The sequence below is a fragment of the Hirundo rustica genome, chromosome 4 (assembly GCF_015227805.2).
Source record: "Hirundo rustica isolate bHirRus1 chromosome 4, bHirRus1.pri.v3, whole genome shotgun sequence".
NCBI lineage: Eukaryota > Metazoa > Chordata > Aves > Passeriformes > Hirundinidae > Hirundo > Hirundo rustica.
The window spans coordinates 20026271-20053342 of NC_053453.1; the positions used below are offsets into that span (position 1 = coordinate 20026271).

At 40.1% G+C, this 27072-nt stretch overlaps 1 protein-coding gene across 8 annotated transcripts in view; it reads right to left on the reverse strand.

Annotated features, from left to right (window-relative positions):
• Nucleotides 1–27072, reverse strand: part of PLXNB2 (plexin B2) — a 255615-nt gene that overhangs the window by 56131 nt on the left and 172412 nt on the right. For all 8 annotated transcript variants that reach the window (XM_040061703.2, XM_040061707.2, XM_040061705.2 and 5 more), the window contains 11 exons: nucleotides 23093–24203; nucleotides 21230–21412; nucleotides 19927–20049; nucleotides 16223–16323; nucleotides 13969–14095; nucleotides 12371–12521; nucleotides 9733–9847; nucleotides 8967–9069; nucleotides 8389–8490; nucleotides 2128–2220; nucleotides 857–938 (listed from right to left, as the gene is read on the reverse strand). In XM_040061703.2, the coding sequence (XP_039917637.1) occupies nucleotides 857–938; nucleotides 2128–2220; nucleotides 8389–8490; nucleotides 8967–9069; nucleotides 9733–9847; nucleotides 12371–12521; nucleotides 13969–14095; nucleotides 16223–16323; nucleotides 19927–20049; nucleotides 21230–21412; nucleotides 23093–24190 (2278 nt within the window). In that variant the 5' untranslated portion in view covers nucleotides 24191–24203. The remainder of the gene's footprint in view (nucleotides 1–856; nucleotides 939–2127; nucleotides 2221–8388; nucleotides 8491–8966; nucleotides 9070–9732; nucleotides 9848–12370; nucleotides 12522–13968; nucleotides 14096–16222; nucleotides 16324–19926; nucleotides 20050–21229; nucleotides 21413–23092; nucleotides 24204–27072) is intronic.

Here is a 27072-nt window from a genome sequence, read left to right on the forward strand (position 1 = left end):
AAAAAACTTCTTCCTTATATCTCGTCTGTAAATCTACCCTCTTTCAGTGTAAAACCATTATCCCTTGTTCTATTGCAACAGTCTCTGCAAAAAAGTTTGTCCTTATCCTTTTTATAAATGACCTTTAAGTACTGAAAAATTGCAATATAGTCTCCCTGGAACCTTCTCTTCTCCAGGCCGAATAACCCCAACTCTCCCAACCTTTCGTCATGGGAGAGGTGCTCCAGCCCTCTGATCATCTTCATGGCCCTTCCTACTCTGTCCTCGTCCCAACGGGTCCATGTGGTTCTCGTGGGGCAGGCCCAGAGCTGGATGCAGCGCCCCAGATGGGGTGTCATGAGAGCGGAGCAGGGGGGGAGGATCCCCTCCCTGGCGCTGCTGGCCACGCTGCTTTTGATCCAGCCCGGGATGTGACTGGCTTTCTGGCCCGCACCCACACACTGCTGGATGCTTTTCATGCCCTGCAGGACTGCTCTCAATCCCTTCATACTCCAGCTTGTATTTGTGTTTGGGATTTCCCCAACCCACATGCAGGACCCTGCGCTTGACCCTGTTGGTCCTCATGAGGTTTGCACAGGCCCAGCTCTCATGCCCACCAAGGTCCCTCTGGATGCCATTCCTCCTCTCCAGCGTGTCAGCTGCATCACACAGCTTGGTGTCACTGGCAAACTTGCTGACAACACAGATGTTTAATGCATTAGTTTAATATGAATGACTTTTGATCTGTCAGATTTAATTGTTTCACTCAAACCAGTAAAAGCTACAAACATCCTTATTAACAAGACTCCAATTTATGAAGGAATAGATTTCTGCTTACTGTAATTAATCTCCCTTTAATCCCATATTTCATACTTACCCATTAGTTTGCTGTCAATCTTGACCTTATCTGTTTTTATGGATAAGTTGAGTTGTAGGGTCTCATTTGCACTATAGGAGAACTAGAAAAGATGACATAATAGAGATATTTATACCTTCATTTGGCAAGGTTAATTTCATGCATTTCATATAATTCTCAATAATCAGACCTGTGAAGGTTTTAGAAACTCTCCCCAGCCTTATGGCCTTTCTTCATCTTGGGCAGATAGATTTATGGAAAAATGTTTTAATGAAGCTAATCCTTCACCATCAGAATTTTCAAGTACCAAGGGACAGCGATATCTGAATATTCGCTTTTCATTAATTTAATTTACATTTGGTTATAAGTATCAAAGCAGCAAAAGTGCTGTTCAGAGGCAGTAAGTATAGCTGCTGACCCTGCTGAGTTCTCCCTTCCCACACCATCTGGCCCCATTACTTCTGTGGGCACAGCAGACTCGCACCACATGGAGGGGAAATCTCTTGCATCTTTTACAGTGCAAACTCCTAATTTTACAGCCAAATCACAAGGTTCACATGCTCCAAGACATGAGCTTCTGCTCATGCTGAAAGAGCAGCAATGATAATTGCTGGGAAACAAGAAGAACAATAAAAATACAGGGGCTTGATAAAGCGAATGCTTTGTGCTAGGCACAGTTGATGCATAAATGCTCATTAATTCTCAAAATTAGTTAGTGAGCTTGTAAGACATAAAGTTTAAAGTCAGCATAACATTTGTGAGTCAAACTTGGAGTTTAGAAAATAGACTATTTTTAAAATATTATTTCTTTTCTCAGTAAAACAAGCAAGAGTGAAAGAAGCATAACTACTAGGTAGCCAGGCAACAGCATATTGTTACCATTTTTACCATTCCCATCTTTACAGATACAACATGGGAAAGATAATGAATTGGAATGTGGAGAGGGAGAGCACTGAAATTCTTGCATTTTATCTTCAATGATCTCACTAGATTGCATAAAAAGTGAAGAATAAAACGGTAGTGGTCTCAAATTCCTCCAGAGACACTTCAATAATTCCATGGTTTACACAGGTAGAGAAATCAAGGTGAAAGACTGAAGGCTTGGAGGGGAGACTTCAGGAGCTCTGAGCCACAACTGCAGCCTTTGACTACTACTGCCAAAGGAGAATCTCCATTAGAGGTGGCTTTCTTGTCTGAGGGAAACACATATTACCTGTATAATTCTGGACACATGTGCCTACTTGAACAGTTTAGAAGAGTATTTGGTAGGTGAATCATATTTTTACATTTACCTCTTTACTCACGAATGAAAATTTTCCTTCATCTGACTCATCAACAGAAGCTTCAAATTCAAATTGGCTGTTTCCAACCATAAATTTTTTACCCTAAGGATGAGAAAATTTCAATTTAGAATTTGTATTGCATCAGCAAGCATAGTAAAATATCACCAGGCGATATCCTGTTCAGCACTGGAGGTAATCAAATCCAAATGGAGAAGGCTAACTGGTTACAGTCATCTTCTAAAGCAATGTTAGTGAGAACCTGAGCCAGAGCAATCTGTGACTTCACTGCACTCCTCCAACATTCATTCATGGTAGGCACACCAAGAAGTTCAAGATTACATATAGCACTCTCTTTTAGGGAGAAATAAGAAAAAGCTGACATGTGAATACTGGATGGCTTCACACATCAGATGTGTTATTAACGGAGCTGTGTGAGTTCTGCCCTTAAAGGTTTTCTCTGTAGGGATTCTGGGCAGAGCATCAATGAAAGTGTTGCATGGGAAACTGGAATGAACATCTCTCAGCTCTTGCTGCCTTCCTCCTGCCTTACCATAACTCCAGCTGTATTTTCATAGGACAGTCTTTGCTGGCAGAACTAATTTAAGGATATTCCTACCTTCTAGACGTCTTCTTCCCCTCTCTTCTCCCTAGATCCTAAATCTTTTGACTCCTGTCTTAAGTCCATAGCACATACTGACCTTCACTGCACTGACAAAACCCTGTTTGGCTGTTCTGTGATTCAGTCAAAGAACTCAGCTGGCTAAAAACCTCATCCCATGACATTGTTTCTGGGCTGGGCCATTCTCCTGCCCATAGGACAGACATGCAAACAGCTTTGCCAGAAGAATATTAGAAAGAAGTGAGTGGCAAGCATATCTTTAGACAGTAATGTTGGTAAAGACTTGTTGCTGTGCAGTTGGAGGCAGGGATGTGACATTAACATACTAAGATCCTGCAGCAACAGCCCACGTTTATTGTCTGCCAGCTCCTTCTCTAGAGCTTTAAAATTCCTTGTGCTTATAGACATGTTTGGTTAAGGGTTTCAACTCTGCTTAGCTCACTGGCCAATGTTATAGGTGTATTTGTGCTTCAAAGGGGTTGGCTGAGGTCCTGTTTGGGTTTGAATCTGACTTGTTGTTGTGTTCAGGGACTTGTTTACTTCGAGCTAGGCTGGTTGAGCTGGTGTCTGTTAAGCCAAATTTTCTGTGCAGCTATAAACCAGCTGTATCAGTCACAAAGACTTATGAAATTACAACTGACTTGGGGACAAGACAACCTTTACCTTTACAGAATCACAAAAAGTATTGGAAGGGACCTTCAAAGGGTTGGAAGGGACCTTCAGAGACCATCTTGTCCCACAATCCTGACATAGGCAGGGACATCTTTCCCTAGAGCAGGTTGTTCAAAGCCCCATAAAACCTGGCCTTGCCTGTCACCGAGACACACAAAGCAGTCACATGCAGACAAGAGATTTTCGCAGAGGTTCTTCCGATCCAGCTCCCAGCTTTGTTTATTTTTACTTTTTATACATTTGTGGGTCTAGCAGAAGATTGGCTTTTTGGGGTTTCCACCCCTCAGCCTCAGTGGCCAGACCAATTGTCAGTTACAATTGTTTTCAGGTTAGAAATACGCAAACAAAGGACAGAGAATGAAAACCAAAGGATTTGTTTATATTACATCTGTGAGAAAGGTAGAAAACTGCTCTTAATATTGTACAATAACTAAAAGATCTGACTCCATTTATGAAAATCAAAAGGCTAATAAAGAAACTCAGAAAAACCAGGGTAACACTTGCCCATTTCTAGGGATGGGGTACACACAAGTTTCTCAGGCAACCTGTTCCAGTCTCTCGCCATCCTCATTGCAAAAGATTTCTTCCTTACCTAAAACTACCCTCTTTCACCCTAAAAAATGTTGCCCCTTTTTCTGACCCTACAGGGCCTGATAAAATATCTCTCCCCATCTTTCTTATAAGCCCCCTTTATATATTGGAAGTCCACAAAAATCTCTCCTCCACTCTCAGGAGCTTTCTACATGCTGAACCACCTCAACTCTGTCTCATTCTCTCTCTGATCATTTCCATGTCTCTTGTCTGGACCCATTCCAACAGGTCCACATCTTTCTTGTACAGGGAATCCCAGAGCTGGATCCTCTAGTCCAGCTGAAGTTTCAGGAGAGTGGACTGGAGGAAGATAAATCCCTTGACCATAACCTGCTGGCCACACTACTTTTGATGCAGCCCCGGATACTATTGGCTTTTTGGGCTGCAAGTGCACATTGCTGACCCACATCTAATGTTTCATTCTCAAGTCCTTCTCCACAGGGCTACTCTCAATCCATTCAACCTCCACTCTGCAATGACCCAGGGGCAGGACCTTCTCAGTGGCCTTGCTGAACTTGAGAACTTCACTGTGGATGTAAAGAACCAGTCTGGTTTTGACCAGACCTTTCTGACTCTTGGAGTGCACATGGCAAAAAAAATAATGGTTAATCAATTTCTCTTTTCTGCTCCAAAGGTTAAGCACATTGTCTCCTGCTATAATTTTTAAGTCTTGTGTATAAGCATCTTACCCTTTTTATTTGTAGCTTTTTCTTCAATGTTGGAATCACAGGAAACTCCTGGGTCACTAGGTTTATCTAATTAATGCAGTGGAAATCTTTCCTACTGCACCTTCACTGTGACAGCTTGGGCAGCCCACCAAGGTTTGGGGCTGAGGAGGACAACAGGTTTTTACCAGATAAAGGATCTGACTCGAGCTCTCAGTGGTTATTTTATAGAAGAAAACAAACCTTTTACTTCTTCCTTCTAGAAGCTACATATAGAAAATGAGATACTGACTGAGCTCTGAAAAGCTGTGTCTGAAAATTTACAGCCCATTCTGCCTTACAGAAAACACCTTTAGAGTCCAAGTTTTAAAGCATGTCCTTACAAATACTTTTAATAGGAATGCTGCCTTGTTTTCCTTGCCCCACATATTTTATTATAACATCTGTTTTTCAAAAGTGTTCAAATTCTGCTGCTCCTATTAAGGCTTTCCCACATGCTTAACAGCAGGCTTTGGGAGCTTTAGTATGTGTGACAGCTGATACCTGGAGTGCACTGAAGTCAGGAGCTGCTACACCAGGCTCTTGAGCAGAAGGCAACAGAGCTCACAGTCGGTAGTTTTGGTGCAAGTGATGTGTACCAAACACCAGGAAGCAGGTTAAACATCAGACACACATGACAAAGACAAATTCAAATGGGAAATTACTTTTAACGAAAATCTTTGGCGAGCTAATAAGGTTATCTTGATGTCAGCACATCTGTCTCTCCTACTGTGCCAATCTTTCAAGGACTCAGCTGGAGAATGCCTCTCAGAAATTGCATGCAATATGACTGATCAGTACTAAACTTCCCTCCCTCCGCCTGTCCTGGATAGGGCTATTCCCAGAAGATTGACAACATTTATCTGGATTTATCTCTCCTTCCTACTGAAATTCATTCAGAGGAAGGAGGGGCAGAAAAACAGTCAGCAGCTCCTCCTCTTTTAGGCTATTTCCCTTCAGTGGAAGGGAATCATGAGGAGACTTATTCTTCGTACTTTAAACATTTAAATGTTAAGAGCAGCTCAAAAAATGTGTGAGCTTATACTTCTACCCTCAGTGGAAGTATAGCAGTTTCCATACTTCCAGTATAGAAATCAGTTTTGATATAGTTCTGCAACAGTAGTTTTTTAAGCCATTTACCTCTCCTATTCACTAAGCCCTTCAATGTTCCTCTCCACCTAGAGACGAAGATACTTATATGCACAGTGTTAGATAGTGCACTTAGTCACCCACAGCAAGGCTGGCTGTGCAACACCCCTTTAAGTAAAACAGATTGAACCAAGATAATAGAACCTGTAGTTCAAAGTGACATCACAACATTTAATTTTTTGCTTTTTCTAAGCAAGAATTTAGGCAAGGAAAATAGGAGGAAAATGAATATACCAATGTCCTAATCAATAGAGACCTTAAATGTGCTCATAGCTGCATGACTGCTAGCTTCAAAGATGCTGTAATGCCCAGCATATCCTATGGCAAAATTGTTCCACATGAGAAGCCAAATGCTATTTAGCATTTGGGCTGTGGGCCAACCCCTACAAAATATCCATCCACGTCTTCTCCTGAGCACCCTGTTTTCCATGAAATGTTTACCAAAGGCTGACTGTAAGTTATGCCCTTCATTCAAATGAACTTTCAGTCATCAAAGTTACTGCTTCACATAGCATGACCCCACAGGCGTGAGTGCCTCTATGATTACAACTATTTCATACCTTATTTCTGTTATCACATATACCAAAGGCCTATGTATACAGCTGTAGTCACTGTGTGTATCTGTTGCAGTCCTGTCACTAAAGGCATTCTTGTTTTGACTTAAAAACGCACCTTTGTACCAGGACATATGGAGCTGATCCCATGACAGAGATGACATTTGCACAATACTCCCTCCCAAGAAAAATTACTCTGACATCATTTGACACTCATTGCTCTCCAGCATCTTTCCAGTTTTGGGACTATGCATTCACCTTGACTTCTTACAGACACTCAAACTCCTCGTAAGCCTTCCCAGTTCCAAATTAAACAAATACATTCTGTAGGCAAACTGTTAAACATTGCTACCCATGACAAAGTATTTAATGCACAGGATGTGTCTTTGCATTTATTAAACGCAACTGATATCTCATGCAATTAAAAAACCCCAGCAGCCTTTTCTCCATTCCCTTTTTGTTAACAGTAGCTCAGAAAGATTAAAGTGCTTATTCACAGAATAATAAACTAGATGAAGTAGTTTTTGCATTCCTGCTGCTGTTTCTCCTTGGAGGACAAGGGTCCACTAGAAGTCAAATTCAGCACATCTAGTTTATGCATCTGCTCTGAATTTCTCTAGAGAGAGAAAGGGCTTTTCTAGTTATATCAAGGGAGCAGGAAATGATTTTCCTCTTGGGCAGAAAAACAGCTCTTCACAATGTTAAACAAAAGAAATACAAGTATAATCTCTAGAACACTATTCAATTTTTCAAAGGAGAGCTGTGGGTTTAGGAGATGCGTTGTGTGCCACATGTTGCACACAGTCAGACATCCTACCAGGGACCAGTTCTGGCATCTTGGAGAACAGACCAAATTCACCAAATTTGCATTTCACTGTCTGCATATATTTTATGGTCTTCAAACAGAACTTTTTTTTTTGAACATATATTTTTATAGCACAGTTTTCATATATGTCTATAGTAGTGAAACACACCTTGGTCTTTATATAGTGCTTACAGCGTGCTTTTTGCACTTCTTTGAATACCCTTCTTACATTGCTACTCTTCAGGCCTGTTGACCCTTTTCCATCCCTTGGCAGGAGTAGCAAAGGTGATAGAAGGAATTTAGAAGCTATACAGTACTTCAAATTGAAAAAGGAAAAAAAAAAAAAATTCAAAAAGAAGAGCCTTCTTTCCCTTGATAAATGGCCAGTAGTTAAAGAAATCGATGCACTCCCCAGTGTATCTATCATCAAGTCACATTTATAGAAAGACAACACAGAAACAATGAATAGAAACTGATAACAATACTTGAGCTATCACCTAAAAATGGTTTTTAAGCTTCATTTTTATCCAACTAAAAATAAAATTTTATGCATTGTCTAGACTATAAAGCAATTAAAAGCCTGGGGTCTATCTGACTTAGAAGCTTTGCAATTTATTTTCTGGCAGCAAGTACGAAGAAAGAGAAACCTTTGCTATGGGTGAGAAAATACCTGATCTTCTGATGTCACACACACACACACACAAAAGAGAAAGATTATTTTATCCAAACTAAGAAACATTAAATGTCTGAGTGCATTTTTGTGTTTGAAAGGTGAAAACTGAATTAAGCACACAGGGTGATGTCATTCTAGAAGAATAGCAACAAAACCTACAAATATTTAATTAGAAAAAGATGTGAAACATTCATAATTCCTACCTCTCCTCTCATTTCATTACATGAAAAATAATTATCCAGTGTTTTAATAGGTCCAAATTACATTCTTTAAAATGCCCCCTCCATTTTAGTAGTTAGAGTATTTTCTCCAGTTCTGATTCTCTCTTGGTGATGACTCTACCACAGTAACCAATATTGAATACATTTGAATGTGTAGCTCTTTTCTTTTTTTTAATTACAAACAGGATCTCCAAGGCACATGAACTAATGCTTTAGTTTAGGGATGTGGATGCAATTTAAGAGGCATTCAAATAACAGCTAGCTTTGAATTAATCTGCTTACCCGATAATAATCGAGATGTTTTCCCTCAAAATACACAGTTGTTTGGTACTCCATAGGTATTATTGAAGGGTCAGGGTTTAGAAACTGTGGGCATTCTTCTTCCTGGGGAGAAAAACATTTTATACGTTATTACAAATAAAAAGTCTTATCACAACAAGCTCCAATGGCCTTTGGACAATAGAATGATTGTTCTGAAGAACTTCATGCTTAAAATACAGTGACAGATTTGATTACACCCTTTCAAATTAGACATGCTAAAAATGACTGCAACGTATGTCAAAGCTGCGGGTGATTATCTCTCCCTGCCTTGAAATCTCGTTCCTCCCATTGAAGCAAAATAGTAAAAGGAACAGAAATATCCTTTCAGGAGTTATTCAGTCTCACTGCCCCGCCTCAATCACACCCTTAAATTCCCACCCCCGCACTGTCACTAAAAAAAAACCCCACCTCACACTTCTGGAGTTAACTTTAGATTCATTTTCATATCTCTAATTCAACCAACTGATATGAGAGATCCAGCATACAAAATATTGAAGTGTTCTAATAAAAAACCTAATAACCTTATTTTTAAACATTACCATATTTTGTTTAATCACATCTTGTACTGAAGAGGACTCTTCACAGATATGTCTCTTCCAGTCCCACTGGCAATTCCATCTATTGCTTGCACAGGAATAGCATCTACAAATATAACACGGTAGTCATGACAAATTTTCCCCCACTAACAAGAAAAGTAAATGAAATTTCATATTTATTCATGGACGGTGGATCAGTCTGTTAGAGTGTCCTTACTGTATTAAGCTCAAAACTTTGTAAGCACACTTCAAGAACCCCAAAAAGCTATTTTATCCCTTAAATAAATATTTGACCAAGGATCAGAAAAACATAGCATTTGCAAAAACATTGAGATCAAGCCTGAGAGGACTGGATGTGATTTTGATCAACCTTCATACATAAGGTTGAAGGAAGGGTTTGGGCTGGCTGCACCTGCTCTATTTGAATGAACTGCAACCCAAAGCACCAAACTATCATTACAGGGAACAAGTAGGCATGCAGATGTGCATGCTGCTCACCTGCAGACAAATTAGCAGCTACAGAAATGGCAACACAATGAATTGGCATTAATTATATGTGCCATGAATATTTCTATTCCATGCTTTATGTTGCTGGCTCACCAGGTGCCCTTCAACCATTTTTAAACTCCAGCAAAATGTAAGAAAAAGAATTTGGACACTGGAAAATTTTGAGTGCCAAAGGCTTAATTATGAAATGATTGAGTAATTATGTGCCAGTTACCTAACACACCATGCTACAGGACCTAAACATTTAAGCTGAAATACTTACGGCTGATTTTCAATAAGATTCATTGCTTCTTCACAGTCATAAAAAGGGTAAGTATGTGATGCAAAAAAAATCTTGTTCTTTTCAAAGGTTAACTGAAGTGGAACTGAAACATGATCTATCACAAAAGGAAAAAAAAAAAATTATCCAAGTGGTTGTTGAATTCTTCAGCTCTTGAGCTGAATGATACAATGATAACAGTTTTACTACTTTACAGGACATATGCAAATATTTAACTATACTGTTGACACTCTGGATCTCATGACTTTAAGTCTCTAAGTTCTGTTTTGTCTTTTTCATCTTTACAAAATTTTTCAGCACACGGTTCTCCAAAGAAAAGGAGAGAGAAAAAAGGGAAGAAGCAAAATAAAAGAACAGCTTTGTTTTATGGAAGTGTATTTCAGTGGTGCTATCATCATGTTAGAATTTTAAAGTCTAGAAGGAGAAGGAAAACTGAGAAAGGACATAATTGAACACAGATGAAACTGGCACAAGAACAGTCATTTTAAATAAAACGTTTTCTTAAATATGAATATGCCTGCATGTAAAATTACTTCTTTCATTTGTGAATTAAGAATGTGGTTTTGTGAATTCAAGCAAGTGATCTTTGTGGTTAATGCCCAACAGCACCTGCAACAGTTAGCACAGGCACTTGTGAGTTTCAGTTTGCCATACATGATTTCTCCACAAATGTACTTCTTGTCTGGATTATTACTAAAGAGTGAAACTGTTTGAAATACCTTTTGCAGAAATCATTAAGCTCTTATGAAAAGCCATTTCACAAGCTATTGAGCAATTTCAAACTCTGCTTTCCTTGAACAGGTTCTTGGAAGACCATCAGCTGCTTGGCTGGAAGTTACCTCTGCCTGCACTGGGTCCCCTTGAATATTTCAGACTCACAGGAATGATGGGGGATTTCCTAACAGGACTGAGAAATGGCATCCTTCCTAGAAATTCCTCTTGGAACCAACCAACCACAACCAAAGTAACCCAGACTTTTCTAACTTCAGTAGGGCTTCTTAACGGTAACTGGATGGCTCGGGACTGTCAGGAATATATAAATACCATGCATACAAATATCTTAAGGGCAGGTGTCAGAAGGATAGGGTCAGGCTCTGCTCAAACAGAATAAGGAGCAAGGGCAACAAACTGCGGCAGAGGAGGGTCCATCTGAAGAGGAAGTCAAACATCTTTACTTTGAGGGTGACAGAGCACTGGAACAGGCTGCCCAGAGAGGTTGTGCAGTCTCCTTCTCTGGAGACAGTCAAAACCCACCTGGACGAGATGCTGTGCAATCTGCTTTAGGTAAACCTGCTTTAGCAAGGGGGTTACACTGGGTAACTTCCCCATGTCCTTCCTGCCCCTAAAAATTCTGTGGTTCTGTGAATGCTTGTAGCAGCCTGCCTTCTCCTGCTGTCTGCTGAGTTTCTGAGCACCCTAATATTACTTGTGAACATCCTTTCAGATGTGCAACCAACTCAGAAGGTCGTATTATTTCTAAATTACTTGTTTACTCTAATGCCTTCCCTGACAGACTTCTAGTCTTACATTTAATGCTGGATGATATCAAGATATCACATTTATCAACTCCATTGCTTTATGTCCTGCTTAACAAAATATTTAGGGAATGTGAATTGGCCCTGAATAACAGTGCTGCTTTAACACTTAGCAGAATCTGATACTGTGACATACCCCAACTTGTGTAAAATTCAATAGTGAGATTTTAATGTAATTACTCTCCTTGCAACTAAAATTAGATTTTTACCTGTTTCAGCCTCAAGAGAATTGAAACTTATCTTAAAAAGTGCCTCAAAGTACCACTTTGACAGTTCATGACTGTTATAATACATATAAAAGATTTATCCTCAGAGGTATGTCTGCAAGCTGTAAGAGCACATGTTTTTTGCTTGTAATTTCTCTTCAGATTTTTAAACTTGATACATAATAAACAGCGTATCAAGGAGTTTCATTCTGTGTGTTTATGCATCAAGATGTATGAATTAAAACATGAACAAAGCACTGTCTAGGAAATTGCACAGAATTATGGCTGGCAACAGACCTTAGGCCTATAATCAGTGGTTCAGAACAATTATGCAGTCTTTAATTATGTGATGAAGTATTTTTCCATCAGGGTTACTGCTGCAGAAGTGGGAGTACATACAGAAGAAGAGGCAGAAGGCTGGATGCTAGAAAGGATAGCTTTGTAACACAAACCAGGAAAAAACCACTGAAGCACTGTTGACCAGAGCAAAACTAAGAAGTCAGACACAAATTGTATCATAGCTGAAGCAGGTATAAATCTCCTCTGTCCTCACAAGTCAGAGTGCTTGGGCTTAGGTTAGAGTAACTGGGTTTTGTTTGTTTGGGACACAGAATAGCATCTCTCTGACTCCATGGCTATGTCTCTACCAAGCTACTGTTTCAGGTTCCCAGCAGAAGCACTGGGAATGCTACAGCTTGTAAATATATCAACAGAAAAGGTTGGAACAAACTGACAGCTCAGCAACAGAGTGTTTGGGGAAAAGGACTGAAAGAGGAAAAACCCCACCTCGTAGGCACCTCATATAAGAGCATAACATTAGAAACAGCAGTCTGTGTTCTTTTCTCCTACTATCCATGTAGGGTAGCAATATTTCTTTACCTTGATATTTTGGTGTTGGAGGAATTATATCAGGGGGATCACAGATAATAACCCCTTCTTTCACTTGAGCAGAATGCACTGTTTCACCAAAGGTACAGCAAACCTTGTCACTCTCAGTCAAAGTTGGTAGTGGACTTACAGTCAGTTCCACCTGAAAACAAAATTTTAAAAGTGTAAAATATTTGGAAGAAATGAGCTAAGATCCAGTAAGATTTGGAAAATTTCAATTTCAAAGGTGGATATTTTAGCTAGCATCACAGAACATGGCTCTCCTTTTCAATTTTTACTGCTTTCCATTTGGAAGTCTTTTCTTCTTAAACTTCCACCAATTTTTCCAAGCTGGGTCTTCGTTGAATAAGATCGATACAAAAACCTTTGTGCTGTCAATGCATTAGATCAGAACAAAATTGTCCATAAAGACACATCCAAAACCTTTTATTCTTGTCCTCAGCATGCAGTTTAGCAATAGTAAACAGAGTGGTTAACACTTAAACCATGACAAAATTAATTATTATTACATTAACCTTAGGTTTTCTGAGTGAATAATGAAAGCAGAGCTGGACAGGCTGGAAATGGCGGAGTTTGAAAGGGATGAACATGAAAAGGATTCAGTGAGGGTGCTTCCTCAAGACCCCATGTAAATGCAAAAAATCCAATACTGGAGAAGGATTTCTGAGTGGTGGTGAGATGTCAGCCTCCTCAGAGAAAAGAAAGCACTTGAGAAATAAAAGTAAAATAAGCTGGTAAAACTTAACAAGGAAAGAAAGAGCAATTCAGCTGAAATTTGGGATGCTGTTCTTGACTTACTGTTTCAAGTGCGTTAATTATACAGTTTAACTTTTTCCATTTTGTATTGCCAGTAGAAAAGACAATTATCCCCTTCTCACTGAAACCAGTTATACTCTACTAATATTTTCATTCAACATTGAAATGGCCTTAACACAACATTGTTTACATCATTTAGAAATGGAATTGAAGTGACTTGAAAGAAAGTTTCTTTATTTCTGATTATGAGGAATTAAAAGCCATTTTATTGATTTTACTTGCTGAACACCCCCGGGAAGCACTTAGTCCATATTGGCATGCTCCATTTGGAATTAGAGCAAGCTATGATCACACCCTGATCACACTCCAAAAACTCAGTTTTGCAGTTTTGCTGCCACCGAGCCATTTTGCATGCTGAATTTGCCTTCTCCATGTACACAGACAGACTTTGCTGTGTAGGCAAATCCACTGCTGATTTTAAAGCAACAGCTTCTGGCTTCACTGCTTACTTAAGTTCATGCTCAAGTAAGCTGAAAGGGCAGCATGAAATCTCCCCACCAATTACTTTTTTATAGGTTATACAACACTGTGCAACACTTTAATAATATTCAGGTAAGTGTAAGTGCTTTATCATCCATACTAGTGCATCACTTTGGTTTACAAAGGTCAAAAACATGAACTCAACCTGAAAGAACAGTAGGCAAGAAAGAGCACTGTGAGAAATGACAGAGACTGAGATACTCCTGTTCCTGGTCTCCACTGTGCGTAAAGAAATGCAGACATTCATCTTTCTGGTACTCATATCAGTGTGCAAAAGCATTTTCCTGTTATACCTTAGCAGGAGCTCTGCGGCTCATATTTAGAGGGTCTGCACTAATGATAGTCACACATGTGCCACTTGGACTCCACAGCCAGTGGTTTTCCTTATCAGCTGTTCCACAGTCAGCCTTCTTTGTGCACCTGAAATAAAAAGGAACAAAACCCAAAGCAGCATTATAGCTGGACTCTGCTTTCTCTGAACTAAGCAACAAGTTCATGATTAGAGACCGAAATTACAACATACGATTACTACAAATTTGCTTTAATATTTTCTAGTGGGGTTGCTATTAGAGAATTTTTAACAGAGTAAGTGGTGTAATTACAACTGATGGTTTGACATGTCAAAAGCAAGTGTCTACACTATTTTGGACAGCACCTTGAATTAGACAACCCAAATCCATACAGTGACAGCAGTGACAGCACAGGAACCATAGGGCAGTGGAACCATCTCAAATCAAGCTGATAATCTTCATAGCGATATATAACAACATCCTGAATGAGAGGGCACAGACTGTTTTTTTCTGCAGGTCAAATAGCAGACACCTATGTGTTGCCACTGGTAAGACAACACCCAAGAGAGCCAGATGCAACAGAGAAGTATTGCTGGGGGCACACAAGCCTGTGGAGAACTTCTGTGTAACCACAGCACCCACTAGAAATGTTATTTTGCAGGGAATGTTTTCATTAACTCCTGCCACTATTTAAGACCTCTCCCTGCCAAGGCAGGGTTACAATTATGGGAAGACAAGAGCAGTTGTGCAGCCTCACCAAAAACACTGGAAGATCTTCCCAGCTCAAGTACAGGAAGAAATGCTGCAGTACAGAAGCTGCATGCGGCTACAAAAGCTTATTGAGGTGGGGACAGTCTCACATGTATTCTTTCCATTCTATGCAAAGTTTAAGAGAAAATGCTGTAGGATCTCTGTCTGCTGTAGCAAAAAGTTGACTATTAACTCATCAGGAGCTTAAACACAGTGCAGCTGTTGCACAGATCTGTCAAACCTCCTTTAAACAAATCATTTACATACAGAGTCAACATTTCACATAGCATATCCCTAAACACACTACTAAGTGCCGTGTGTGATCATGAGACAGAACTGAAACTTGGAAATGAAGCACTTTTTTTCTCCCCTTTGGAAATAAGCACTAGCAAATTGTGAAAATTCATGTTTGCCTGTTCTCAGACACCATTAATATTTTGAGATATTGAGGTCAGTGGTCATATCAGAAACCTGAAGGGAAATCTAAGGAAAATTGCCTTTTTTATGATATATGCCAAAGCCTTCAACTCTGGCAGCCCAGGAGGAGTTTGAGGTTACATTCCAAATTCTCAGGTTTCATCCACAGCAACTGAAACCCCAGGCTGAAAGAGTTAGAGTATATTACATAAACCTGCATGCACCACATAAGTTCCTCTGCAGTGCTCCATATTATGCTACATCAGGCTGATAGGTAACCTAATGTGATAGTTCACGTTTTCAGGCAGAAAACTAGAAGCCTGAAATTCATCTGCATATTATAATTAAACAGCCCCTTTGTTCCAACAGCAAGAAGTCAGAATCACGAATTCCCAACCACTCATGCCAAGGGGTTAATTAATTTAGCAGTCAAAAAGAGAACTGCAGGACTGCTCTTCCCTCTCAGCACTCTAATCAATGCAGTGTAAAGAAGAGACATTCCGGGGCTTTCAGTGCTGTCCTAGTTTACATGTGCTTGAATATTCATCCAGTGAACCTCTGCAGATAGTCAGCAAAATGCCACTTTCTGCTCTTCTACAGGTAGGTGAGAGTTCCCTTTAGCTACATGTCTTGATAGATGATGTTTATGTAAAACCAGCATTTCAGCTATACACTCTATTTTAGACACAGAACAGTTTTTTCTTTTACGTTCTTTTTTACACTTTCCTGATGTACTTAAAATATATGCTATAGTTTCTGAATTTGAAATAAGGAGCATGTTTTTTTTATTTTCTGGGAAAACATGTTGAAAGAGTGATAAAACATACAGTTAGAAGATGTATAATCATTCTCAGTACCAGCAGAAAAGTATATATTTTCCCAAACTAATCAAATCTGAAGAAGTCAACGGGGACTTTTTTTGTGTGCACGGAATATTGATATCAATGCCTGCGTGATAAAATTAAATGCCTGTCAGGAGTGTAAGGCTGAGTACAACGAGCTGGGATCCCCACGCCAAGCAGTCACCCAGAGCACACATCAAAACCTGAGCAGTTCCACTGCCTGCACGGAGCAGGGGTGCAGCACTCACCTGCCCTCCCTCACGCACCAGCCGCAGTACGGGTCCCTCGCCTGGGCACACTTCTCACAGTCCGAGTATTTGTGGCAGTCCTGCACAGGTAATCGGTACACCTGGAAAACCAAAAAGCAAGGAAAACCTAACAACCCACTCCAGTATTATCTAATGTGTCTTCAAAGTAATGTCATAATCAAGAATTACGAGCAAGTCTTACAAAAATTGAGCTTTTCAGTTCCTCCAGTTATATTAGTTGTGGAAATCTGCACCTCAGGACAGAAACTGCATCAGCGATGCTCTGAATTCAAGAAGCAGCTACTGCAGGGCGAATACTTTCAAAAGGCTAACTTGGTACTGGCTAGATAATTTTTTAAACAGAATATTCTCCCCTCCCTATCACTACCATGGAGGTGAAATTGTTTGGAAATGCACTTCCAGCCAGAAGGCATTCCAGAAAATCTGCAAGTGTGAGAGAGCCAGGGCACTTTGGGTTACTGCATTTCTCCATGCATAACCTTCCACCATGGAATATATTCACTAAATAAAATGGAAATAATTATGATAGAAAGCAGCAGGGAAAAGAACATCATCAATTCTCATGTCTTATTCCCCCAGTAAATATACAGCTTCTGCTTTTGATTTCCTTTGGTGTAGAGAATAAACAACATTTTCTCTGGTGCACAGAAAGAAGAGCCATTCCTTGTAGCTATGCTGCTGCAATGATGCAAGAGGAAAACAGGACATACATCTTCCAGTTTATGACTACATTTTACTTTTAAAGAACACAAAAAGTGTAGAAACCGAAACTCTGAGATGCAGGCTTTCTTATAGTCTCATTTTAATGTAAGGCCAGTCTCATCTCACTGGCAATTACGAAGTTACTTTGACAGTCTGAGTTTAGCCTTTTCTTTGTATTTGGAGAGGTAAAGAAAATGAATCCTTTAAGGAAAATGTCAATATTGTGCAATTTTCTTTCCTTTATTAATACAGGGGTTTACCTTTTCAGCATTCTCTTCTTTTTAGCTAACTGGAGCTGTGTTACTGGCACTCTTTTACTAACAGGTATACATAAGTAATTTAATATCCAGTGAGTGACTTTTATTTTTAGTGATAAAATATTTGTTTCACAATTCTGGCAGGCATGAACAAGCCCTAGAGATTGTCATCTCTGCAGGTTTTGTATGACCTTAATGACAAAAAACCCCTCCAAACCAAAACCAAACCCAAAACCCCAGCTCCTTTAACAGCCAATTTCAAAATGCAAATAAATTAATTTTAGAGCTTTTCAAGTTGGTACTCTAAATCAAAAAAGTGTTAAAAACTAAAACAAGCAAACACGCTTGATCATGGTAAGTGACTGCCACAGACTCCTGCTTTCCTCCAAGTACATTAAGTACCTTAAGGAATCTGGGATGCTACCGGTGATGTACACTGTGATGTACATGCACCAGCATGAGCAGCACAGGGGTGCTAAGCTCCTCTCCAAGTCCCACAAGAAGGTGCAAGGAGTTTCTCCTGCTCTCTGTTCAAGACTGAGGAGCACAGGGGACTTACTGCTGAAAGCATTTGCTCAAAACCCCCACTACTACTGGCACCACAGCAGAAGCTGGGAGAAAAGAAGGGAGAAAAGTGAAACAGGAAAGGAAGAGCTTGATTCTGACCATGAATCTTAACCTCTGTATTGTTTTTGCCTGCAGTTTTTTGATATGATTTCTTCTTAAAGAAGCTATCACCTACCACATTACCACTTCCACTTTGCTCAAGTGCTCACAGAGCCCAAGCAATTAATTTCTAAATGCTAGGGCAGTCTGCATCTGCCAGGTAGCTCAGCAGCGTGCATGCCTGTCAGTGCAGCCAGTTGTTCTTTATTGTTTACCTTTAACCATTAAAACTCCCAAATCAGGGTTCTTATATCTCTATCCCCACGATCCATAGCCATGCCTAACCCAGAAGTACATGTTTCATCATTTATTCTTCCCCCCTCGCTTATGTCACTTTGTTTCTCCCGGCTCTAAAGGCCTCCATTCTCCTCCTGTCTATCTGCTTCTAAAAGTGGGTGGGACTGCTCACTGTAATTAACTCCTGGAGATGACAGTAATGCAATGCCATTACAGAGCTCCCAACTTAAGCTATTCATATTTAAGCTAAACAGGTTTTGTAAAAGAAAACTATTATTCACATTATTCAGGAACTGCAGTGTCTGTGAGAGCTACTTGGAAAAGATTTAAGTAATATGCTTTCTTCTGCAGAAATTTGCTGCATTCTAAATTTAAATCTTTCATAGTAATTGAATGATTTTTTTTTGCAGGTTTTCTCTCAAAAAAAGTTGTCCGCTGTCTTTCTAAATTCTACCAACTCAAGCTGACTGTTACCAGAAAGCTGCTATCCTTTACACTGCTCAGCAGCACACACAGTGGCCTGGTGCAGATCTCAGGGCTTTTACATAATGTGCCAATTTGTCAACTGGGGGGCCAGGGCCACCCAGAGTTTTGTGGGTGTTGAAGCTTGGAGTTGTGGTCCAAATCTGAACAGAAGCCAAATGAGAATTATCAGCAACTCAAAAAAAAAAACAAAACAAAACAAAAGAAAACAAACAAAACAAACAAACAAAAAACCACCAAAAAAAGCCCAAAAAACCAAAAAACAAAAAAACAAAAAACCTTCTCTCACACTGTCATATTATTAAATGCTTTATCAGTTGTTTTTCTGGCATCTTTTCCAATGTTGTTCCTAGCCTAAAAACCTCCAGCTAGGCTATAACATTCCTGCAGCAGGAATTTATATTAATTCTTTTATAAAACAGTCAGAAAACATTCTGCTTGCACTGTCTTCCCAAATACTCTCCTTTCACAGCCCCCTCATTCTCCCTGTGTTAGTGGTGTGGAGCATTTCCCATGTTGCATTCCATGTCACTGGCAGGGCTGCAGATGGTCACAGCCTGTCACCCACCTTGTCCTGGAGAGATGCTGAACAAAGTGTCTGTGGCTGGCAGCTCCAGCCTCCACAAAGAAATATGTCAGAAGAGGGTTACCCCTGGGGGTGGAGGAGAAATCTGGCATCCCTCTCATCTTCTACTTGCTTTTTTCCCTCCCTTTTTTTACAGACACCCATTGTGCCTTCACCTTACAGCAAAAAGGGGGTCTAGAAGAGATTGCCTGTGCCTTTCCTAGTGAAGCTGGACTTTTCCTACTGTACTCACCCCTAGCAGAAGCTTGAATGAAAATGTTTCCCAAATATATAATTCTCTCCATTGCTTCTTAATTCTTGACACTAAGACACACAAAACCTGCTGGTGGCTTTACAGACGAGTCAGTGTGAGCACGCCAGCCACCAGCATCCTGAGTCCTGAAGTGCCCTTGAAAAGATCTGATGGCAGCTCCAGCACCCACGGGCACCCCACACTGAGTGCTAGGACTGCCTGACCCTGAGGCCTGCTGGTGCCAAACATCTCCACTTCATCCCTCTCACAGACCCTGGATGACAGCCCCAGAGGGGAACTCACTTCCCATTCCCAGTTGCTAAGCATCATGGATATTACAGTTCTCCAAGTCACAAGTCCATCAGCTTAGACTTGAGAAAGGTCTTCATACACACAGAGTAAGGGGAGTCCCAACAAATAGGGCAATTTACAGGAACAACTGGAAAATTTACAAATCTCAGGTTAAGTTGCAGAGAAAGTGAAAGAGGCCTGGGTCCTTAATGCAAGCAGGACATGTTACCTTGTCTGTGGTCATCACGTACAGATTTTCTTGGGTTTGATCAAGGACCAAGTCCTTTTTTACAGGCTTGTTTAGTTCAATAGTAAAAGAGCTGTACTCAGTTGCAGTGGATGACAGGAACACCTATTTTGTGGAGCAAAAAAGCAAGGTGGTTAATATTGCCTTTTCCCTCACAGGGGTAGTGACGTAAGCAGAATGACAAATATCATTATATCTGGCTACTGCTATAAAAGACAATAAAAATATTTCTAAAAATATATTCAGAACAAAAGGAGGACTATGGTGAATCTTCAAGAAAGACATTGAGATACTGGAGAGTATTCAGAGAAGGGCAACAGAGCTGGTGAAGGGTCGGGAGTACACGTCTGATGAGGAGTGGCTGAGGGTGTTCAGTCTGGAGAAATAAAGGCTCAGGGGAGATCCCAGTACTCTCTACAACTACCAAAAAGGAGGTTGTAGTGAGGTGGGGGTTGGTCTCTTCTCACAATTAGCAAGCAAGAGGGAGAGAGGAAAAGGCCTCCATTTGTGCCAGGGGAGGTTCAGATTAGATACTGGGAAATATTTCTTCACAGGAAGGTTTGTCAAGCATTGGAACAGGCTGCCCAGGCAACTGGTTAAGTCACAATCTCTGGAGGCATTTAAAAGACCTATAAATGTGTCACTTAGGGACATAGACTCATAGAATCACTAAGGCTGGAAAATACCTCCCAGATCACAGAGTCCAACCACTAAATTAGCATCACCATGTTCACCACTAAACCATGTGTCTAAGCACCACATCCACCTGACTTACCATGCGGTTTGGTGCGACTTGGCAGCGCTAGGTTTAAGGTTGGATATGGCCATCACTCTCCTTCAAGTGGTGGTGCAGTCTTGATATTTTAACACCACAAACAGGTCAAGCCTTGAGCACCACACAACCAGAATTTATCAGAGCTTCAGCATGGGCTTTGTATTGCCACCTCTATTTACTGAACGGCCAGAATGACTACAAAATGGAAAGTTGCTCTTGAACCATTACGAACTTGAATAAAGATATGGCTAAAAGCTGTTGTTAGATGACCTAACGCTGTTTATATAAAGCTCTCAGTAGGTATGCAATCCTTTAGGAAAAATGTCATTCAGGCAATTCAGTCTGCATATCAGATAGCTGAGGTACATTGGAAATAATGCGTCTTTCCTTTGAGATGAAAAATACCAAGCTCCAAGGGAATTTGCTCCTAGTATGAGATCTTATAAATCCCATCTTGACTTTTAGTTCATAACCTTTTAAATACCTTCCAGTCTTTTTCCAGTGTGTTACCTTAAGAATTTTACCATCCGACGTTCCCAGAAAGGCCACGGTGTGCCCATTCTCCACAGCCACAGTGACGGCCGTGAGGTTCATCCCTTCTTTTTGCAGTACCGGCTTCTCTATAACACCATTCCTACTTCCCAAAAGGTACGGCAAGTGCTCAGAGCCACACGGGAAATTTTTGCTCGCATTCTAATAAGGAATAGCAAGACAGAGTGATGTTAAACATTCAGATCACTAATTCCTAGCTAAGAATGAAGTGCAGCCCTATTACTAGACAATATAATACCCCTCAGAAACTGAAGCGTAGGAAGAGAGAAATAGATTGTCTGGGAATTTGCCCCCAGCCAACAGGTAGTAATCAGAGAGCAGCCTGCTAATTGAGAACTGCTTCTATGCTTTCCCTTTCTAGGAGACACAGGGAGAGATGTGTTTTGTTTGTTTCTGATTCATTATAGCAGCAGTTTAAAAATTAACCAGTTGGTTAAATTAAAATGAACGTCATAGAGACTGGTTTAACCAACTTTGCCTTGAAGACTGCTTTTTTAATTGCTGTTTTGTTTCCTACTTTGCTGCAATCCATAAAAAAGCAACTCCCTGGCAACTGTCTCATGAACTTCAACACATTCCCTCTTCACTGCACTTCAATCCTGAGCTGCAGCAAGAGCTACCAGAAGGAAGTTCATTCACGCCTTGCCTTTCCTGCTATATTTAGTAACAAAACTGTCTTTCTGATCTGAAATCCACACCTTCTTTTTGTCAGGAGCAATGGCCACTTGTCACATTCAGGACTTCTGTGTTGATGCTCACCCCATACACAGGGTACTGCAGCAAGTAACACTGGTGGTTCGAAGCAAAATGTGTAATTTTGACTCATCAGCACAAGCGACTTACTGTGTGGGAGATGGCTTCAGTCTCACAAGATGAAGTATTATGGGTCAGTACCAAAAAAAGGTATTCCCATCTCTTCAGCTGTTCACTCCTCTCCCTGGACTATAGCACACCACTTCTCAAGTTGTGCTCAAACAGCTGTTTATGCAAGGGTGTACCTTGTTTGGGCTGAGAAATTAAGACATCTTCCTAAAAGCTGTCTGAGTTATTTTTAAGATGATTCAATTTCTCAACCCAGTTTAGGGTTGGCTGCAGTAATGAATGAGTGGTATGCACAAGTGGGGCTTGGGAATAGGGTGATGTGTGCAAAACAATCATAAAGCCTACAGAGATGCTGAAAATTGCCTCTTAGAGACAGTCATAGATAGAAGAACAGTAACTGAATGGTTGTAACAGTACTCTTCAAAAACCTTAGAGTCAAGGTAATGACAGGTCATAAAAAGATAGCTATCGTGCTATGCAAGTATTTTGAGCCATATCAAAATACGAATACCACCTGAATACAGGAAATCTGGGTATTTCAGTTGTCTAACAATACAAATACAAGTGAGAAAAAATGCTAAATTACAGACACCATCTAGAAGATTCTTAAAACCATTTAAGAGCATTGTAAATACATTGATTGAAACTACAATTGGCTACAGTGATCACTCGGAAGCTGATCATGGGTGGAAAAAAATCCCTGCATTTGGCTCAGTAACTCCCATACCAGAAGGAACCCTTTAAAAGAAATGCATTTAGGAAAGAAACACATATTTGAGAAAATGTCAAATAATTTTTAAGAGACTCAAAATTTTGTCATTTCTTACTTGACCTGGTCCACAACCACCCTAGACACATTCCATTTCTATAGTGAATCCACCTATTGAGTTTTCAGTCATCTTAATATTTAGCTCAAAGCCATCCTAAAACATGTAGGTGTATATTTTCCACAAACTCTAACACAGATTCTAACACTAATATTTATATTATTCATATTACCAGTCCATGTAATGCACACGGGTTTTCTGCTGAAAAAAGTTTGTAAAACGAGCTGGTATTCTTTTTAGTGTAGCAATCATTCCGGTTTTTTTCCATCTTTTCATTGATCTGCCGCAAGGAAAACACACACATTGCAGATTTTAGAGAGCCATCATCTTTGTTTACTTTGCTGAAGAGTGCAAGAAGAATTTTGTCATCTGAGGGAGTATCTGCAGGTTGTCCCTGCTGAGCCATGCTCTCAGCCAGTTCTATACCAGGGGTAGTAACGTAAGCAGAATGACAGTGGTCATAGGCACCATCATCATCTTTGCAACCCAAGTCCATTTCAAAGTAGGAATAATAATGGGCGTCATCTTTACACAGACGTGCAATCAGTGTGCGGTTGTTGACAGGTTGTTTCTCTTGTTGATTAAAAATAAAATAAACATATTTTTTATCCTCAAAAACTGCCACAAATTGTTGTGTGCTTGATGAGTGATAGGCTGACTTAACAGCTGCTGAGTCTGTATACATTTCAAAAATGTCTTTCCCATCCTTGGCATAAAGCTGCCGAGTGCTGATTATGATCCCATTGTCATTTGGTCCATTCCCTTTCCCAACAAACAGCACTTGATCATTATTCAAGGAAGTGATCAGTCCCACAGTCGATACATTCTCATCGTTGCTTGCCACAAAGGACTTTTCTCCACTACTGTCTACGTAATACTTCTCATCACTGATGTTTTGTAGATCTCTGATGGCACAGATTCCCTTAAAAAGGCTTCCACATACCACAGTTGTATTATCCGCCTTGTTCAGCAACAGTAATTTGTTATAATTGTCAGTTAGTACAGCCTCTTTACATTGATTTTCATCAATGGGAGGTGTGCATTTTTTGTTGTCCTTTCTTGGACCTGTTTCTACAGATCTTATTACTTCCAGGTTTTCTGTAAGCTGATACAGCGCATTTACCACTCCCAAATAGATTATCCCAGTGTCATTATCCACTGTCAGATGATTTAGCTCTGTGGCACTCTGAAAAAATTTCAGTTCCTCATTTCTGGATAAGCTGATGCAAAAACAGCTCAAAATGGTCAGTGTCCAGATCCATAAAGCCATTTCTCTGTGTTACCTAAAAAGGGAAAGAAAATGACATGAAACAGAGAAAAATACAATTTACACAAAACTGAGAAATGTGGAAGTTTTTAATGACTTAAATACACTTATCCTTGTGCAGGTTTAGACAGCATGAAGATTATGGAAAGCCTCAAATCCTGTTAATTGCCTAGCAATTTAATCTGTTGGGGAAGGATTTACCAAGGTCATATGTCTAAATGATGATCATATAACCAATTAGATAATTAATCATGTGCTAAAGCACAATGAGAACAGCCAATTTGAAACAACATGGAGTGACAAAATGTGGTAGTGCCTGTCCAGACAGCATCATACCGTGTCAATTATTTACTGCTGAAATTTAAAAAATATTTGGGAGAATCCCAGTTTCGGGTAGCTCCTCCTTTAGAAGTGGGGGGCATTTTACATAAAAGCGTAGAAACATCCGGTATTTTGGGCTTTCCCCAGTGGGAGTGCTCCTGTTTTAAGGTCATCTTACCTTTGTTAACTCCTCCTTTGAAAACCCCGTCCCTACACCACCCTATATAACCTGATGACCCTGACCCTGCCCTGGTTCTTTGTCTTCACCCCCTCCCTGGTCCGGGGTGGGGGGGAATAAATGGATTCTTGAGCTTAACAAAAAAGATTTGTCTCGTCTGTTTCCCTGCTGGTGGTTGGTAACCTCCCTGGACACGATAATCACTGTTGCCACACAATGCTACACCCCAGAAAGGAAAAAACCTTCCATCATGTACAAGCAAGTCTGGATCTGGCTGCTGATGCTTTTTGAGAAGGTGTTATACTAATTCTTCATCAAAGTGAAGCCAGAGGATGGTAGGCCCCTTAATATTCAACATTGCTTTTGACTGCTGATATGCATTAAGGTCCAACACTTCCATTCACTAGAGCACTGCAACTTAATAATTTCAAATCTGTCTTAAGAACATAACTTACATCTTTAAATTTTTTTTTTTAATCCCTTTCAGAATTGTTAGTTCCCAGGCAGATCGCCTGGCTGTTTGGAATTAGAGAAAGACCTTCCGAAACTTGTAAGCAGTGGTCTAATTTTAATCTGAAGAGTTAAATGAGGAGTCTCAGCTGGCTTCCTAAGGTCTGAACATTTTATAAATGTTTTCTCAAAGTGTTTAGTTCTGAGAACAGAAAACAAAAGGTGGCATGCTTGGACACACTGATGTTAGGGGGAAAAGATGAATACTGTTTGGAAGAAGATCAAATATTTTTGATCACAATATTTTCCTTTTCAAGGTCAGCCATGAGATTCTTTATCTGATGAGGAAAGAACCTGCAAATTTACAGGGAATCTCAAGTTAAATCTGAAAATATCTCAAGTCTAAATAGAAAGGAAACAATTAAAAACACAGAAAGACAAGAGAAATATTTTACAAAACAATCTAACAAGCAACAGTGTCAAAGGAGAAGGAAAAGAGCATGAAATGCCAAAACCAAAAACTGAAAAAATAAAACTTAAAAAGATAACAATAAGAGAACTGTCTTGGGTTGCAATGCAAGATGTCACCAAAAGTATGCGTTCTATTGCCGTCTGTTGAAACTGGCTGGGGAGGTGTTTTTTCTTTATCTGTTCCATGACCCATCCTCCCTCCGGGGGATATCTTCTGTTAATGGGCCTTCAAGGCTCACTGCATGACTGATAAAATGACATCATCCCATCTGAGATGCTCCACCCAGTGGGAGGAGCCAAGCATTCCTACCTGGATAAAACCTGAGATTCAGAACACCAGAGCAGCCTGTTTTCACTGGATTCCCAGAGGAAGGCTGGACCCATCTCACCACCACTGGACTTCAGAGCAAAACCACACCCTTCTACAGGACCATTTCTGCTCCAACAGAAGCCCATCTGTCACTCCAGGAGCACTTAATCGGACTGCTACCAACACCCTGACCAACATGGTGTCAGGTTGTATTCTGACTCTTCCAGTGTTTTTTTGTTGTTGTTTGGGTCTTTGTTTTTTGGTACTACTACATTTTTATTTTTAATATTCCTAGTAAAGAACTGTCATTCCTATTCCCATATCTTTGCCTGAAAGCCCCTTAATTTCAAAATCATAATAGTTTAGAGGGAGGGGTTTTACATTCTCCATTCCAAGGGAAGTTCTGGCTCTCCCTGGCAGGCACCTGTCTTTCTAAACCAAGACAGGAATCATGCTCCTTTGTCACCTATTACTTCTGTTTTGTCAAGAGCAATAGACTCTGGTGGGATGTGAAAGAGAATGGCTGAATCATTATACTGGATAACTAAGACTAAATGTTAGCAACCTGGATGTAAAAGTTTGAACAGGGAAGGAAGGACTTTTGTTATGAGCATAAAACATCTGTGAGCTTGCCAAACCACCTCAGCACTGCCAGCAATGCGTAAAGACAATGCCTGTCCTCCAATATTTTGAGCATGTTTTGCTCCTCAATGGAGAAAATGCATGTGCAATGGTGAGAACAACTGTCTTAAAATCAGAGTGAGCTAAACTTCTAAATTCCCAAAAATGTACTAAATGCAACTCAGGATAAATAAAACGCTAACTTCAATCTTGTTTTGCTGAAGCTTCTATCATGTACCAAACTGAGTAATAGCTAGCTATAAAATGATGCCAAAGACAAGAGAGTACATCACCAGCAGCACCAGCTGGACTTTCTAATGATAGAGTTCCTATGACACTGACCATGAAAAGGCAAAAAATTATAACCTATTCTCCAGACACACAGATTTCAGTGCATGCTTTGCAATATAATGAAGTGTTGATTCTCTTTACAATGGTTGACCTGCCCTAAGGAACCCAGAGTTCTTCTGAATTCTTTTCTTCTTTTTTTTACTGTTCCCAAGGACTTAAATTTTCCAGCTTTGATCCCATCTT